A 19,163-nucleotide genomic window follows, 5' to 3' on the forward strand; every position below is an offset into this window, starting at 1 on the left:
AGCTGAGTGTGATAATTAGAAATAAGTGGACCTTACCTGAAAGATTTTAAAGAGTGGGGTTACTCTTGAGATGGGCTTTGAAGGCCCACAGGTTTTCCAGAGAATTAATTAATCCCCTATTAAAACCCTACACAGGTTCCTCATTGCCCGTAGCATGAAAGCCAAAATACTCAACATAATATTCTCTGTATCTGGGTCATGCCAATATCTTTACTGTCATCTTTTACTGAGAGCCCTTGAAGCATAAGTTTCGCCCGTATTGAGCTTTGGACAGTTTACCCCAGACCATCTTTTTTGTTGCTTTTGTAATACCATTTTGTCTGTCCCCCATCCTCTTAGAAAATAGCCACTGCATCTTTCAGGTTTGACGAATGGGTCTCACACCTTATCATTAAACCTTTCTCTTACTCTTCAAGTAGAAACAACTTACACCTTAAGCTTATACCATATGTCCTTATTTGACTGGAATAGTAGTACAGGTGTACACCTGTTGCATTAGTATCATTATTATTAGCCATCTGTTTCAGCCTCAGAAGTATCCTGGTTTAGACATTAACTACATGGTCGGTCGTTGTATCTCTATGGCTCTCTCACTAAAACTATAGCTCTTCATTGGGCCTAACTCCTTATATGTTTTCCTGTTTGAGACTCTTAAGTTCCTTGAAGGTAAGGACTATATGCTTAATTTCTCCAGCACTTAGACCTATGCCTAATACATAGTTTGGGTTCAAGAAATGGATAGGCAGAAAAGGGTGTATGCCTGAGGACTTCAGCTGAAGGGAATGGAATGTAGAAAAATAAGGAGGTTAGAAAAGTCAAACATGCAGGGATTTTTTTTCTTTTGGTGGAGCCCATAATGTAGGATTCCAGCTTCAGATTTCTTTCTAGTAATGTTTAATACAAAGAGACAGTGGAGCAATTTCTCACAAGCTCTTGAGGGATCTGAAGTTGACATGCCTTGGTGTAATTTTCTTGAGGTTTCATATGCTTGGAGTTTGTTGAATATCTTTTACGATTTTCATAAGAAGTAGGAATTTTTTTGTCATTTTTCTGCCCTTTCACTTTTTGGAGATTTAATTACTTGATACTCTTTCAACAAAAGAAAACAACAAACTTTTTTCTCTCTGTTATGTTTTGCATAGTTTCTATTGCTGTGTCTTTGCTAATCTGTGTTCCTGTGATATCTAAGTTGCTATTCATCTTGACAATGGTATTTTTTTACCCTAGATAGTTTTACCTCTGGAAATTCACTTTGATCCTTTTGTGTGTGTTTGTGTGTGTCTTTCATGTCTCTGCTTAACTTTTGAATATATGAAATACTGTTGCAATAAGCCATCTTAATGTTCTTGCTTGATAACTCTGTCCTTTCAGTTGGGGCCTATATCAGTTGATTTTTCTCTTTTTCATGCATTGTGTATTTTTGCCTCTTGTTTACCTGGTAATTTTCTGTTGGATGCCAGACAGTTGGAATTTTACTTTTTGGGGGTCTTAATGTTTTTGTAGTCCCACAAATATTCGTGCGCTTGTTCTGGGATGCAGTTAATTTTTTGGAACTATTTTGTACCTTTCTAGTATTGCTTTTAAGGTTTTTTTAGGGATAATTATTCTCCCTAAATCCTTCTGAGACAAAATCCTTCTGAGTACTGAATGCCCTGTGAAGGAACAGATTTTTGTAGTCTGGCTGGTGGGAACAGGCACCTTGTTCCCAGCCTGGTGTCAGTGTCAGGTGTAGTTCCCTCTAAAACTTTTCTTTCCTGGCTTTGAATAGTTTCTTACATGCATACTGTGTTGAGTACTCGTGGAGGTCTGTCTGCAGATCTCTGGAGTTCTTTCTCTGGGCATCTCTCTTTTGTGTCTCTCTTGCTCCTTCTCTCTCAAACTCTACACTCAGAACTCTAGCTTCATTGGTCTCCCTAGACAACCTGTTCCATTTTTCTCAACTGAGGGAGAAAGCTGGACTCCGCCCTGGGTCCCCATGCCTGCATCAAATCCTGGAAACACTCTTCGCGCAGTAAGCTGGGACAGTTGTAGGGCTCATCTCCAGAACTCTTTGTTCTCATGTGGATCTGAAACTCTGAAACAGTTCCCCATTACCCATGGCTACCATCATTCTACTTTCTATTTGTATGAGTTTAACTACTCAGATACCTTGTATACATGAAATCATACAGTATTTGTCTTTTTGTGACTGGCTTAGTTCACTTAGCACAGTGTCCTCAGTGTTCCTTCCTTTGCAAGGCTGAATAGTGCTACACACACACACACACACACACACACACATGCACATCTAATTTGTCTGTCTGACATTTGGGTTGCTTCTTCCTTTTAGCTGTTGGAATAATACTTCTATAAATGTCAGTATGCAAATATCTTTTTTAAGACCCTGCTTTCAGTTCTGTTGGATATATAGCCAGAAATGTGTTTGCTGGATTATATTACAATTTTATTTAGTTTTGCTTTTTATCGTACCCAAGGACAATTTTTTTCATTGCTTTAGAGAGAGGAAGAGGGGACGGGGAGATAAAGAGAGAGAGAAACACTGATGTGAGAGAAATATCAATTGGTTACTTTTTGCATGTGCCTCAACTAGAGATTGAACCCACAACCTGGGTATGTGTCCTTACTGGGAATCAAACCTGTGAACTTTTGGTTACGGGACTACACCCCAGTGGAACTACACTGGCCAGGGCATGATAGTTCTATTTTTGATTTTTAGGTGGAACTGCCATACTACTTTCTGTATTGGTTCAGCATTTTACAATCCCACCAAAGTGTACAAGGGCTCCAATTAACTAAGTGTTAAGCTTCAGTATTTTATGTTCACCTACTTTTCTGTAGCCTGGGGCAGTGGTGGCAGCTGTGGGGAAGGATACATTGTGTTTGTTGAGGGCCTCATCCGAAAGAACTCACCCTAGTTATTTGGTCTTTGTTAGAATCCCTAAGTTCCTTTTGCTTTAAAAAAACTTGGTGAATGTTTTCTTCAGCTAGTTGGGAACCATATTTTTTTCCAGTAATACTCAGATTATTTCTTTAATTCACCATGGAGCCTGGGAGCAGAAATAGTGCTCTGCAATTTTTATTACTCTACAGATCAGAAGACAGGGAAAATGTAGACAATGATAGCCACTGGATTTGTATCTATGTACCGTATTTTGCTGTGTATAATGTGCACTTTTGGCCCAAATTTTTGAGGGAAAAATAAGGGTGCATATTATACATGGGCAGTACTAAAGATGCTCCTTATATGTGGGTAGGGCTAAAACATGGGTGTGCATTAAACATGGGAAAATGTGGTATATTTGTGGGTAATAGTGAATCACAAGAATTTTTCATTTTACAAGTAGGGCTTCTGGGACTTCAGTGGGCTTGCACCCGAACCCTGCTATGCCTTTCTGTTTTACCAGAATCTTGGTAGTTTCTGTGGCTGTCAGTTTTTAAAGCTTACTCATTTGTTTATTCTTTTTTACTTGTTTTGTTTGTTGATACTAAGTTTTATTTATTGTTTTTTTTAATGTATAAAGAAAGATGTTTTTTCTCATTTTGTCAGGTAATTTGAGGGGGGAGTTCTATGATGTCTACTGTTTGAACCTGGATGGCTACTTAATTTCTGTCCCCCTGTTTCAAAAAGAATAATTAATTAAAACCTATTATTAGTGCCACCTTGTTGGCTCATAGAATTTCTCAGATACAAGTATTTAAAATATTTTGGTAAACAGTTTAAAATAATGAAAGTGATACAATTTATGTTGAGAGTTGGGTTCAAGACAATAATCAGTTGTCTGTAGCTTAACAAACATTTGAGAAAGAATTTAATTGGTAATAGTTTCTTAAAACAACAAAATATATTGGTCCCAGGTCAGTGTATTCTTTGTAATTTTAGATAGTTATATATGAATTTTCTGTCATGAAATTAGATTAAAAACCTGTTTAGTTTCCTAGTGGGACTATGAGGAGAGTAAAGTAACTTTAGGTCAAACCTATTAGAATTAAAATTTTATAAAATACTGGATTATATACTTGTAATCATTCTTTAGTGTTCTTTATCTCTTTTCTGTCAGTATAGAATTTAAGTTCTTTTTGTTTAATGGCTCTGATAGGTGATATTATATCATACCGTTTTTTCTCTGTTCCCTTCCATCATAGTAGAGGGACCTGGAACCAAGAAAGACCATGTGGGTCGTATGGGAATTGTATCTATTATAAGGGCATCATTTATATCTATAGATTTTATGATTAAAGTAATTGGAATATAACAAAATATAAATCAATAATAACTTAACAAAATTCTTTTTTAAATGTTCCTGGTATTTGGCATTTAAAATTTGTAGTCTTTTTATTCTAATAGTTGCTTAGTAATTCAAACATAAAACATAGCATAGTAATTTAAATATTAAAATGAGATATTATGTCATTTTATCTCATGCAGAATAAATTCATGATGAGAATTTGGGGGGTGCTGACAATACTGATTTGAGTGTGCTCACTTGAAATTTTATCAGGTTGTATATTTATGATTTATGTGCTTTAGGTATGTCTGTTGTATTTCAATCCAATTAAAAAATGGCTGTTAAAGAATGAAGAAATTTGCTTTTTTCTCTTTCAAGGAAATGATTATTGACAAAGTAAATGGACAAGCTGTTCCTAGATACTTGATTTATGACATAATTAAATTTAATGTAAGTACCTTTCATAATTTATAAAATAAAATTTGTCACTGATATGATAGATGTTTTTAACAACCGAATAAGTATTACTGCTGTAGAGTAGTAAAAATTTGTGCCTCTTCTAATTTAGTCATTTAATTTTTCTGCTCAATACTTTTACATTTTTTCTTTCTCTTATTTCCTAATATTTTGCACATTTGTCTTTAGATTCCTTAAGTACTTCAGATGATTAAAGAGAGAAACAGTTTAACTGATAAAACAAAATAGTATATTATAAAATGGAAACTTCTTGGTTTTAGTTATCCTGTGCTTGACTTAAAAAAAGTCCCCAAACTTTATTCCTGGCACTTAAAAAAAAAAAAAAAAGAAATCGATTGATTATGAGTGTTGCATGTGTACCTTGGAAGCACAAATATGTTATTGTTGAGTATAAGCATGAAACTTAAAAACAAAATACAAAATTCCCTGTTAGGGCTAGATATCAAAAAAGGGGAAATTATATTTTCTACCCATTTCCTACAGTTTTAGACTAGCCAAGAATCAGTTTGCCTATAAATGTTTACTTGAATGTTGAAATTATTTAGGCAGTACAAGGTGAGTACTGTAAGTGGAAAAAGTTCTTTAGTAGTGTACATCTACGGAAAGGTATAATCACTGTTCTTGAAATACATTTTTCAGATTGCATAATCATTTAGTATTCCAAGCTGACTAAAAACAGTTGATTCTGGAATTAAGAGTGTTAAGTTTTAAGGTTTTAAAGATTTATAAAAGTTAAAAATGTTTTTTCTGGGGGTATGTATTTTTAATCATTTTAACTTGTAGTATTAAGATTGAAACTTATATTAGTCTAAATGACTTAAAGGCATTTTTTCCTGGAAATTTTCAGTGTATATACCTCATTTGTTGAATTTCTATATTTCAATCAATTTCAAATTTAGGAAACTCAGGGTCAGAAACCATCAAGTTTCAGATTTGTTCTTTTTGTGACTACTATATTTCTCAAAAGTAATGCTTTCCAGAATTGACTTACTGGAATCATAGATCTTGGAATAATGTTCACTGGCCCATAACAAGACCAAAGGGTTGGTGTTGCTTTGTTTCTTTGGGAATGGGGGAGTGCTGTCTCCCTTGCCTCTTGATGTGGAACTCTGCTTTAGAGTGTGTTGAGTGTAGGCTCATTTTTTAGTCCAGGAACTTTGTGGTAGACGATAGACTTCTAATTCTTTAGAAAAAAAATTTAGCATACATAAAAGTATAGAGAATAATATAAGGAACACTTATGTACTGACCACCAGATTTGTTGAAGCTTAACTTTGTCATTTTTACTCCACTTCTTTTTAGTAAGAAGGAAATAAATGATTACAAATCTAGTAGAAGTTTACTGTGCACACCTCTGTCATCTTATCCTTGAACCTCTTACCCCGAAACAACAGCTTCTACCCTAATTTGGTGTTTATTATCCCCCATGAATGTTTTCGATACCTTTACTACCAGTGTATGTGTATAAAATAGATGTGGTGTTCTTTTGCAGGGCTTGTAGTGTTACGTAAATGTCACTGGACTGGACTGTGGTCCCCAGCATTTGCTCCAAATAATTTTGTAGGTTTAGTTTGTTCATTTTCATTACTGTTGATTATTATATTATATAAATGTATGGACTTTTTTTCCTATTGATTGACATTTGGGTTTCCATATTTTGCTGTTGAACTACTGTTGTATCGAACAGTTTTATGTATTTTTCTTGTCCGCATGTGTCACAGTTTCTGTAGGACAATTCTCATTCCTGGGATGTAGTCACCTGGGAAGTGCTGAAAAAGTCCAGTGCCTCATTCCTACGACACGGAGGTTCTAATTAAATTGGCAACTTAAGCTTTATTAGCTGCATAGCTAAATTCCTTTCAGAAGTAACTGTACCAATTTAAAACAGTTGGTATTATTACATATCTAATTTTTGCCAGATGGCAGTGTGGGAAATATCTTGTTTTCACTTGCTTGTCCTTAATTACTAAGGAAGTTAAGTATATTTTGTATGTTTGTTTTTACTTGTTTGAACTTTTCTTTTCTGAAAAATGATTGCAGGTTCAAATGATCTTTTAATTTTTCTATTTGGTTCTCAATCTTTTTCTTCTTAGTGTTTAGGAATTGTTATATTTTCTTTATTCTAATACTTCCTTGGATATAAATGTGGCAAACAATATCATCTCTAAATTAGTATCCATAGAGCCACAAAGTTTTCCATTTCAGTGAAATCATACTTATTAGAACTTAAAAGTTTGTGCAGTTGTCTTGTTTAAGAAATACATTCATATTTTGCTGTAAAAAGATTAAATTGTGCTTTTCATTGCTAAGTCTATAATCATTCATTCAACAAATACTTGTTGAGTGCCTTTTACCATATTTCATTGATTTTTAAAGTAATTTTTACATTTCTGATAGAAGGATATATTTATAATTGAAAGCAGAATATATTTTATTCTTTAATTTACTGTGGAAATTTATCAATTTATCAATTTCATTGATGATTAACCACTTTATTTTAAATCATCAAATTAAGGTCACTATTATGAACATTTTTTTAAAAAGTTAAAAACTTTTTAGTTTCTTAACTAGTGTATTCTTTTGTCCAGGTAGAATTTCCTTGATCACCTATGATAAAGTCAAGTATTATTGTTCTAGGTATTGAACACAAATGAGTAAGACACAATTTCTTGCCTTCAAGGAATTCATAATTTAATGCACTGGCCTCCAAAGAAGGCCACTTACACAATAGCAGTTCATTGGGGTTGAGGAGAAAATGGGAGAACTGCTGTTTATTTTTTAAATATTCATTTGATTTTTATCTGTTTTATAACATCATACAGTTGTATATGTATGCAATTTGTTAGAAGTTAATATGCATATATTATATACATTTGTCAGGATATATATTTAAATTGGATACAAAATTAAAAGAATTCACAGACCATTGGTTTTATGGATGAGAACATAAATGTCAGTAAACACTTATATAACAACAAAGGTATATGAGAGATACAGAAATATATGAGAAGTAGTAGAGAGGTGGAAGGATTCCATCTTACCCTGGGTAGAGTTGAGTCATTAAGCATGGAATTGCTTACAGAGAAAGTGACACAGATTCCTTTGGAAGGATTGAGTCTTGTAGATTAGCAAAATTAGGTGGTTCTTAGCGTACTTGATGTGTGGTGATATGTGGTACATAGTAGGAAGTGAGAATGGGTGGGTGAGTAGGGGGCCGGTTTACTCAAGTAAGCCTTTTAGCTTAGTTCTGTTTGTAATAGGACACTGTTGAAGGGTTTAGTTATGGTAATGATACTTTTGTTATTTTGGAAGATAAGCGTAGTGGCAGCATAAATAGTGTTTTGAAGTGAGAAAGAATTCAAAACAGGATGGCCAATTAGTCAGTAGTTAGTGCTTTTGTAGTCTGTTCTGTTCTGAGCGATTCAACACCTACCTACCAAGAGCGTCCTTTACAATAGGCAGGATAGATTTGAAGGTAAAACCTGTACATATTCTTGTGAATTTATGTATATTTTAAAGTACAATGTATTTAGGAGGGAATTTAGACTAATATTTTTTAATAGTTGTTAGACTTAATTTTCTTAAAAAAAGGAGGGTTTGCTGATTTCACTTTAATTTTGTGGGTGTCTGAATTAATCTATTAGGCCTAATAAATAAACTGAGCATTTTAGGTTTTTTTACTTTTTGATGATGTGTAGGCGACATGGAAAACGTTAGACATGGACCAAGTGGTTACTTATTAGCATTTCCTCAATAAATACCCTTTACAGTTACATGCCTTCATGTAAAGAGAACTTATTCTATAGCATAGCTAGCTCTTGGTTACTTTGTCTTGCTCCTTTTTCTTTACCAAGATTCAAAAATTGTCATCCCTTCAAAGTTGAAGAAAAAAATCCTTGAGGGTATTTAATGTTTTCAGCTTAAGCAAATGCTGCCACCCCCTTTGTAAACATTTGCTTGAGTGAATGTTAGGTTGAGTAATAGATTAGAGAAGAGGAAGAAAAGTGGAAAATGCATAGAAGGCTACCCAATTGCAAAGTAAAGAAGAGGGCTTCCTCATACTCCATCGAGGTGGTGCTGTTAATCTGGATGATGACTGTCACCCAGTTGATGTGTTAAGTATATTTGTGTATAACATTAGGATAGGGCGGACTCCTACCCTCAACTGATGCAGAAGCTTACATGTACTTTTTATTTCATGGTTTAAACCATGTATACAGTGTGTATATGCCATATAGTGTGTGTGTGTGTGTGTGTATGTATACATACATACATATATATACATATGAGGGAGAAGAGAACTTTTTTTATAACTGTGGAATGGAATGCGTTAAATAAACATTGTTCTATTCTAGTTTTCAGAGTTGAGGATGTATTTGTTAAATAAACATCTGATTATTGATTCTGGTAAAGTGTTAGCACTTTAAACAACAAAAAACATTATACGTGATGGTGTTGTTTATTTTGATGTGCTATTTGCTTATACTTTTCAGAATTATGTGGATTTTATGAATTTATATAATTTTACCAATTCACACAAATAATAAAAATGATTACTGAGTATATTAATAGTTTAATTCAGGAGTGAAAATTTTGGAACAGTTTATATTAGATTTATACCACTTTCCCATACTATTTCATGCATTTATAATTTTGAAATAAATAACTGTGTGTGTGCGTTTTATGTTGAGGCATGCTTCCCTCATTAGTGACGTTCGTTTTCAGGTTTGGCATGTGTGGTTGCGCAGGCTCTTGTGTATTGGACAGCTCCAAAGGATGCTGTTTGCGCAGATTCCTATGTACAGAGTGAAATCCTAGATAATGTATGCTGAAAAAGCAGTTTTTGGAGTTGAAATTTAAATAATTGTCTTATTTAATTTAGGCACAGCCCGTTGGAGATTGTGATTTTAATGTTCGTCTTCAGTGTATAGAACGAGAAATAATAAATCCTCGACATGAAAAAATGAAGGCCGGGCTCATTGACAAAACACAGGAACCATTTAGTGTCAGAAATAAGCCATTTTTTGACATTTCTACTTCAAGAAAGGTAATATTTTCTAAATAATACTATAATGTATCCTAGTTCAGCTTGTAAGAGGAATGTGAATAATATTTTCCTGCCTAATTTTCTTGATTTTTCCAGAAATCTCTTAGCTATGGTACTATTTTGGACAAACATGTACAGTCTTCTCTTTAGGAAGATTCTCAATGATGGAAACTTAAGCTAGGTTGCTTCTTATTTCTCATAATAGTTTTTTAATTCATAGCTGTTATGATCTATATTACATTTTTTGACAAAGCTCTAAGCATTATAGAATTATTTAAGTGAAAATAACTTTTTAGGCCTTCTGAAGGCCAGCAGTATTAAAGCATAGTCTTATTTAAAATAGCCAGTTACTTATATGTGTATATACATACAGACATGGAAGGTTTTCTTTTATTATTTATTTCTGTTTTGGGGACACTTAAAATACATCATATTAAGTATTGTGGGACTATTGGTTTTTACCTTTAACAGTGTAGTTTAGAAATATTTCTGTGTCAATGCATAGAGATTTGCCACATTATTTTTTGGGTGCTGCATAGTATTTGATAGTAAAGATGCACCATGAAATTATTATTTTTTTGGAGGAGGGGTTATGATAGAATAGTATAGGAAATACAGTAACATATGCAGTTATGTCTTAATCTCCTTTCTAATGTAACCTCATATGTCAGATAATGTAAGTTTTTGTTGTATTTTACCTGTTTTCTACTCATGTCCACTCAATTTGGTGTTTGTCCTTAGATACAATATTAGCAGTAATTCCAGCACTACTGGGCCTTTTTCTTCTTAATACATAAGTATAGAAATATATTGAGAGGAAAAAACAAATGTAAAATTATGCCTTTTTCATTAATACTTTGCATAACTGCTGCTTGGCATGGGACTGTTGGCTGACTTCTGCAACTGTGATCTTCCCAAAGTTCACTGCTTGCCTTTTGTGCCTGTTTTGGCAGCAGGTATATGATAGGGGTGCTTAAAAGAAAGAACCCGTGCACTTCTGTGCCCTGCCCAGTTGGGGGGGTAGGGATAACATTGCCAGTTAATGTGGGCCACACCCTTGATGGAAATCTGTTAATTGGAGCTGTGTAGTCTTACAGAAATATTTCCTAAATTATAAATAAATACAGTGTAAATTTGGGCAAAAGCCAACTTGTGTCAGTTTGCATTCGTTTTTTAAAAAACTGACTTGACAGCTTGTGCTGTCATACATCAAAGTTCAGCACTTCAGAAAATGTGTCTTAGGATAGTTTCATTAGTCAAATCAGTGCTTCTTAGAAATATTTGGCAGTGGCCGACTATGGGAATTGTTCTTTAGGGATCTGAAGCAGTCGTATTGCACAACTTTTAATGTGTTTTTTCACTAGAAGAACATGATGATCGTACTTTTTTCTCTTTTTACATAGCTTACATAACCCCCTTTAGAAACCATAGGATTTTTTTAAAAAGTTTTGTTATTTAGGATTTTAACTATTTGTCTCCCCTTCCCTTCTTTTCAGTTCTCACTATTATTTTTGTTCTCAATTTCTCTTGAAATTGTTTTTGGTTGTAGTATGTAAAAGAAAAGCACGTTTTGCAGCAGAGTTGGGCTAAAGGGGAAGACCATAGTCACACCAGCAATAGGGTAGTGGCTACAGTTGACAGGGTATTGCTCTAGAGATTCTTCTTATTTTTATCTTTGCTAATGGGAATGTAAGTAGTGATATTATGAATGGTAAAGCATTTGTCAGGGAATATCATTTTATGAGGGAAGCCAGTTTTTATGTGGTTTTAAATAATTGACAACTATGGAAAAATACATACTTTTTCATAGAAAATAGAATTTCATTTCTGTATATCTATAAAATTTTTAGGATAGCTTTGATTTTAGGACTGTTAGTATAGTTCTATTAGCCTTTTCCTTTTGTGTAATTTGATCCATCAAATAGAGTACAGGGATAATAAGTTGTTTAGTGTTTAACTGAATGTACATGGTTATAATAGAGCATCTAAAATGGTAATAACCAGTATCAGTCTCCAAATTATAGTTTTATTTGCATTTCCAGTTTGAAGGCCAATTAAAAAAGAATCATTTGGTTTTTGCCCTGGACACGTGGCTCAGTTGGTTGGAATGTCATTCCATATACCAGAAAAGGTTGCGGGTTCAATCCTGGTCAGGGCACATACTTGGGTTGTGGGTTTGATCCCCAGTTGAGGCATGTATGGGGAGGCAACCAGTTGATGTTTCTCTCTCACATCAATGTTTCTGTCTGTCTCTCTCTCTCTACCCGCCTTCCTCTCTCTTTAAAATCAAGAAACTTGTCCTTGGGTGAGGATTAAAAAAATTTAAAATAATTATTTGTTTTTTTATGGCCTAATAGTATTCTATTGTGTAAATATACCACAGCTTTTTTATCCACTCATCTACTGATGGACACGTGGGCTGTTTCCAGATCTTGGTTATTGTAAATAATGCTGCAATGAACACAGGGTTGCATATATTCTTTCAAATTAGTGTTTTGAGTTTCTTTTTTTTAAAAAATATTTTATTTATTTATCTTTTTAGAGGGGAAGGGAAGGAGAGAGGAAAGAAACATCAATGTATGGTTGCTTCTTGTGCATCCCCTGCAGGGAACTGGCCCCTGCAGGAAACTGGCCTGCAACCCAAGCATGTGCCCTGACTGGGAATCGAACCGCGATCGTCTGGTTCGCAGGCCCGCGCTCAATCCACTGAGCTACACCAGCCAGGGCTGTTTTGAGTTTCTTTGGTTAAATTCCTAGCAGTGGAATTGCTGGGTCTAAAGGGAGTTCCATTTATAATTTTTTGAGGTATCTCCATACTGCTTTCCACAGTGGTTGCACCAGTCTGTATTCCCACCAACAGTGCAAAAGGTTTTCTTTTCTCTACATCCTCACCAGCACTTGTTGATTGATTTATTGATGTTACAGCCATTCTGACAGGTGAGATGATACTCTGCATTGTGGTTTTAGTTTGCCCAGGGGCTGTCTCCTCAGCTCTCTTCCTAGAGCCATAAACCTCAGTTTCCCTCACTACCCTCCGTCTGTTGGAACCCAGGGTGAGTGGCTGAGATTTTGTGTGTAGGCTCTTTAAGAGGGCACCGTGGCCTCTAGCAGACTTGTGTCTCTCCTTGGTGGCCAGAATTCTGGCTGATTTTCACAGCCAGATGTTAGGTGGGCACCTCTTCCTGGCTTAGGTGCTCTGGGCTGAGAGCCTGACTTAGAGTTGAGATCCCATGCTTCTCAGGGGTAGCTTTTGCAGCTGAGATATCCCTCTAGAACCTGAGCTGCAGCCCTTGAGAGCAGGCGAGGCCTTTTTGTGTCTCTGCCCTTGCTACTAGTCCTAATGTGGCTTCCTCTGCAAATGCTTGGTTGTGAGACTTCTCCTTCGCTAGCCTGTAGTTGGTTATTCAAATTGATTGCTCCATATTTTAGTTGGAACTGCAGTTTGGTTCTAGGAGCAAGTGTGTGTAACAGCTGCCTTCTCTGCTTCCGTCTTCTGTATTTTTCTGAAAAAGTTGTTCTGGTTGTTCTAGTTCTTTGTGTTTTTGTATGAATTTTAGAATCAGTTCAGTTTCTACAAAAAAAGCTTGCTGAGATTTGGATTGACGTTGCATTGAATATATAGATCAGTTTAGGTGGGGAATTGACATCCTGTCAATGTCACATTTTCTTATTTATCAACCTGGTATATCCCTTTTTTAAATTTTATTTTCTCTAAGAAATTTTCATAGTTGTAAACACAGGTTTTAGTCATCTGACTTTTTAAAGATTTATTTAATAATTTTGGATAATTGTAAATGGTATTTTAAAAAGTTAATCTATAATTATTAGTAATATATAGGAATACTTTGATTTTCTATCTATTAATCTTTTGTCTCGTGAAACACTTATTTCTACAACTTTTTGTAAATTCTATTAGACTTTTTTTGCATAGACAGTTGTGTCAACTGCAAACAAAGGGCACTTTTACTTTGTCCTTTTCAATTTGAATACCTTTTCCTTCTTTTGCACTGGCTAGAGACCTCTCTTTCATATACTGTGGAATACAAGTAGTGAGAGTGAGTAGCCTGGTTTGTTCCTCATCTTTGGACAGGAAGGTTTTGTTTTTAACTATTAAGTGTGATATCAGCTGTAGGACTTTAGCAGATTTTTAAAAATACAAGATGAATTTTTAAACTCAAAAGCTGTTGATTTTGGTATACTAACTTTATTTCTCCAGCTGCCTTGTTGCATTTTGTTATTGTTTGCAATAAATTTTTTAGTTGATTCACTTGGACTTTCTAGGCATATTCAGTCATATTAAATATAAATAGAGTTTAACTCTTTAGATTTTTATAAATTCATTTTCTGTCATCTGAGTTACACACAAGACAATTTTAAGTTGTAGTAATAGTTATGGGAATACTTGTTTTTGTCTTTTTCACATTTGTCGGAGTTTTGAAGTTTCATGATGGAAGGGCCTTTTTATTTTCTGAATTTGTTATTAATATTAAATTTTACTTCGCTGATGAAGGGATATTATCTTTTTCTGCTCCTTTTGGAACTTATTATAAGGTTTCATCAATTTTTGTTCTGTTCAGACACTTCAAATAATGATATTTAAAATTTTTCTTGGTAAAGATTTTGATATATGTGAGGCATATTTGCTTTACTAATTATGTTTTATTTTAGTCTTTTATATTCATATTTATTTTGGGTTCAGTTGATTTGTCCTAGACTAAGGATATTGAATCAAAGCTTCCTGAAACTAGTATCTGTTTAATTATAATGCCTTTTAAAGTTTCTTCATTAATACTCATGCTTTTTGGTAATAATAAATTTGTAGATCTTACTTATTCATTTGGATTTATATTTCTTAGAATTATAAACTATTCTTATAGACTTGTCTTTGTCTTTTATTGTCTTGACTTCTAATACTGTAACTAATATTGTGAGTCCTGTTTTTTTTTGTATATTTGGCTTTGTCCATTTTATAATTTACATTTTTTGGAATTATATTAAGAATGTGCTTTGTATATAGCAGAGTATTTTCTTTGTGATTTGCAATGTAACTGTTTTGTTAAAGTTTTAAGCAACTTTATTAAGATGTAATTTTGTATCATACAGTTTATCCATTAAAATGTATAATTTGCCCTGGCTGGTGTGGCTCAGTGGGTTGAGCACCAGACTGCAAACCAAAGGGTTGTCCATTCAATACCCAGTCGGGGCACATGCCTGTGTTGCAGGCCAGGTCCCCAGTAGGGGGTACACGAGAGGGAATCACACAGTGATGTTTCTCTCCCTTTCTTTCTCCCTTTTCTTATCTCTGTAAAAAAAATAAATAAAATCTTTAAAATGTATAATTTTATTGAATTCAATTCATTACACAGAGTTGTGCAATTGTTACTACAATCAATTTCAGAAGATTTTTTATCACCTCCAAAAGAAACTGTACCCAGTAGCAACCATTCCTCACATTTAAACCCTTAGCTGTTGACTGCCCCGTCTACTTTCTGTCTATTTCAATTTGTCTATACTAGACATTTCATAGAAATGGAATCTTACAATTCATGGTTTTTGTGACTGGTTTCTTTCATGCAGCCTAATGTTAAGACTCATCTGCTTTGTAGTATAAATCAGTATTTCATTCCTTTTTATGGATAAATAATACTCCAGTATATGTTGTTTATGCATTCTTTAATTGATGGACATTTGATTTATTTCCACTTTTTGGTTATGATGAATAATGCTGCTGTAAACATTTGAATGCAAGTTCTCATGTGGACATGTGTATAACTTTTATTTTTAAAGTGATTTATTCCACTTACATTTATCCATTTAACAGATATGTTGGGTATCAATACTGTCATTATGTTTCATTTCTATATTTATAGTTAAGCATAAATCTTTCATTCTGCTGTTGAAATGTGTGTGAGTGCAGTGTGTTTGTAGTTTTCTGATGTTTTTGCATGGTCTGTATTTTCACTCTAGTTGTTTGGTTCATAAATTATATTTTTATATGATATCTTTAGTTCTGTATTTCTTTATATAGCACCTGTTACATTTTTACCTATGAATGCTGTAAGTGGCATATGTTTCCACCCTCTTTCTTTTACTCCCATTTCTCTAGTCTTACTTTTTAATGAATATTACTTTCCTGTAATATGCCAATATGCTTATGTTCTATTGATTTACTAGCATTAAATTAGACACTTGGACTCCCAGTTTATTCTTTCTCCTCTCAATTTTTATTTATATTTTCACATTCTTAGGGTAGATGATTTTATGTCTCTCTCTCTTTCTCTCTCACAGTTAAGTACTCTTTCATGGTTTAGAACCGTAGTCCTTTCCCATGTCAGCTATTTCTTGCATGGCTGAAATTTAGTAGTTTTCTCAAGAATACCTCTTGAGAACAGTGGTCCCTTAATTCTTTCATGTTTGAAAATATTTGCTTATAACCTTTACTTTTGAAGGGTTATTTGAAAGGATATCAACTGAACTGGTGAGTGTTGTTCCACTATCTTCTGCCATTTAATGTTGCTGTGAAGCTTCCCCCCACCCCCTGTTTCAATTAACTTAACCTTTTTGTCTTTTTGCTCAAAAGATTATTTCTTCATTGTTCAAGTTCAGTAATTTACTTGGTATGTCTTAGAATTGACTGTGCTAGGTCAGTTTAGTGTGACACTTATGCCCTTTTAATATGTAGATTCAGGTTTGAAGTTTTCTTGACTAGTATCTTTAAATATTTATAATGTTATATTGTTTGGTTTCCTTCTTTGGGCATTCTGACTATGCTCATACTACATCCCTTCTTCCATCTTCCAAAGCAGATGTTCTCAAACTTCTCATTGTGCATCAGAATTACTTAGAGGGCTGTTAAAACAGATTGTCGAGTTTTACTCCCAGACTTTCTCATTTTGGTAGCTCCGTGGTAGCTTGAAAATTTGCAATTTCTCCCAAATTCCTGAGTGAAACTGCTGGTCTAGGGACTACTTTTGAGAATCTCTGCTCTAAATCTAATATTGATGCCCTCGTCCTTAAAACTCTCTTTCCTTCGTTTCACTTCATTTTATTGGGTCCTTGAAATAATATCCTCTTTTGTGCCTTCATTGCTGTGTGATGATCATTTTTTCCCTTAAACTTTTCTTGTGTTTTCTTATGTTACCTTTATTTTGAGTAAAATAACAGTTGTTATGCCATCTTTTTCCTTAAGACTTTACATTATTGCTTTGTTGTTTTTCTTTATAACAATGAGAATTATATTTTAAAGTCATGTAAAGGTGTTTGGTAATAATTTTCATGCATTGTACGGCAGTATTTTTCTGCCAAGTCTGCTCTCTGTTAGTATTGCATTTCTACCTTTTTATTTGGTATTTTTGTATCAATGCCATGTTAGTTCTCTTAAATTAATATTACTCATCTTTAAGTAAATTAGACATTCCTGGTCAGTTATTTGCACGAGGTTGCTATGTGAGGGGGGTTTGGGGAGTGATATCTTAGATTATGCTACCAAAAGCTTCACTTCTGCTGTAGAACCAGGATTGCTCTAGGCAGTGTGCCTTTTCTGTGTGATTCTTTTAAGCAGACTTGCCAAATCTGTTGCTCTAAACTAGTCCAGGAGCTGAAGTGCTTCTGTTCCCAGCCCTTTCACCCTGATTTTCTACTCAGTGTTTAAAACATTGAAATTAGCTTTTATATTTAAGCGCAAGCTGTTTACATTTAGGGAGTATATTTTTGTTCAGTTTCCAGCCATACTCTGAAGTTTTCTTAGACCTTTTTCTCTTTAGGTTTCTGGTATTTCAGAGTCTGTAGATTATATTTACCTCTGAGTTAAACAGAAAGCTGGGGTTACTTAAAAAGTCCCTTTGATAAAAAAATCAAAATCTTTCCTTTTTGCTTAGATGTGATTTCCAGGAGGAGAAGGAGAAAGCTGCAATTTCAAGACAGTAATTTGAAAGCCTCACATTTGATCAAAGCAGTGGGCAGGTTTATGATTTTCTTAGAGATGATGTTAAGTTCTTTTATATCATACAATTTACTTTTGACTAAAGAAATTTAAAAAGTATAAATAGCTCATTTTCCCTGTGACACATATTCCTATGTGTCATTGGAATTTATTTTGCTATTGTTAGATGAGGGAAATTGTAAGCATTACTAGCTAGTATTTCAAGTCAAAATGTCCCAAACTGTTCATCAGGACATACTTGTTTAGATGGCAGAAAGCTCCAAATGTAATAGGTGAGTGATGCTTAATCCTTACTGCTCTTGTTTGATGGCCTAATAGTTTCAGAGTTGTTCTCCTCAGCTGTCACTTTACCGATGGTCAGCTCTCTCCTCTCTTTCAGTGACATTTCCTCCTTTGTTATGGTTTGTCTGTCAGCAGGTTTCTATTCTCTGTATTTCAGAAATATATGGAAATCTTTATCATCTTCTTATGGTTCTCCAATTATTTTTTATTGTTCTGGATCAGTTTCATTCGTGTAATTTTGTTGGTGTCTCTGGTTAAAAGGAGTAAAGTATAGCCCTGACCTGGTGGCTCCAGTTGGGTTGAGTGGCATCTTGTCCACCAAGAGGGTGCAGGTTTGATCTTTGGTCAGAGCACATACCTAGGTTGCCGGTTCAATTCCCAGCTGGTGCACATAGGGGAAACACCTGATCAATGTTTCTTTGTTTCATCAATGTTTCTCTCTCTCTCCCATTCCCTCTCTCTTATTCTCTCTAAAATCAATAAACACATTTGGATTTTAAAAGGGAGGGTAAAGTATATACCATCTTTTTAAAAATATATTTTATTGATTATACCATTACAGTTGTTCTATTCCCCCCCTTCATTCTCCTCCACTCTGCACATCCCCTTCCCCACCCTTCCCGCCTTTAGTTTATGACCACGTGTCTCAAGTTCTTTAGATTCTGTATTTCCCCTACTATTCTTGCCCTCCCCCTATTTTTTACGTACCGTCTGTGCTATTTATTTTCTGTATCTTCTCCCCCCTTCTCTTCCTCCCACTCCCCTGTTGCTAACCCTCCATGTGTTCTTCATTTCTGTGGTTCCGCTCCTGATCTAGCTGTCCTCTTGGTTTGCTTTTGTTTTAGGTGTGGTTGTTAGTAACTGTGAGTTTGCTCTCCTTTCACTGTTCATATTTTTTATCTTCTTTTTCTTAGCTAAGTCCCTTTAACATTTCATATAATAAGGGCTTGGTGATGATGATCTCCTTGAATTTTATCTTATCTGAGAAGCACTTTATCTGTCCTTTTATTCTAAATGAAAGCTTTGCTGGATAGAGCAGTCTTGGCTGTAGGTCTTTGGATTTCATGACTTGGAATACTTCCAGCTCCTTCTTGCCTCTAAGGTCTCTTTTGAGAAATCCGCTGACAGTCTGATGGAACTCCTTTGTAGGTAACTGTCCCCTTATCTCTTGCTGCTTCTAGGATTCTCT

At 34.5% G+C, this 19,163-nt stretch overlaps 1 protein-coding gene across 6 annotated transcripts in view; it reads left to right on the forward strand.

Moving 5' to 3' along the window:
• Window positions 1-19,163, forward strand: part of RNGTT (RNA guanylyltransferase and 5'-phosphatase) — a 238,478-nt gene that overhangs the window by 70,120 nt on the left and 149,195 nt on the right. For 5 of the 6 annotated variants that reach the window (XM_037039285.1, XM_037039283.1, XM_037039286.1 and 2 more), the window contains exons 10-11: window positions 4,605-4,676; window positions 9,586-9,750. In XM_037039285.1, the coding sequence (XP_036895180.1) occupies window positions 4,605-4,676; window positions 9,586-9,750 (237 nt within the window). The remainder of the gene's footprint in view (window positions 1-4,604; window positions 4,677-9,585; window positions 9,751-19,163) is intronic. The other variant, XM_037039284.1, reaches the window with a different exon arrangement.

Source organism: Sturnira hondurensis, unplaced genomic scaffold (assembly GCF_014824575.4).
Source record: "Sturnira hondurensis isolate 20B ecotype Veracruz unplaced genomic scaffold, ASM1482457v3 Scaffold0025370, whole genome shotgun sequence".
Classification (NCBI taxonomy): Eukaryota; Metazoa; Chordata; class Mammalia; order Chiroptera; family Phyllostomidae; genus Sturnira; species Sturnira hondurensis.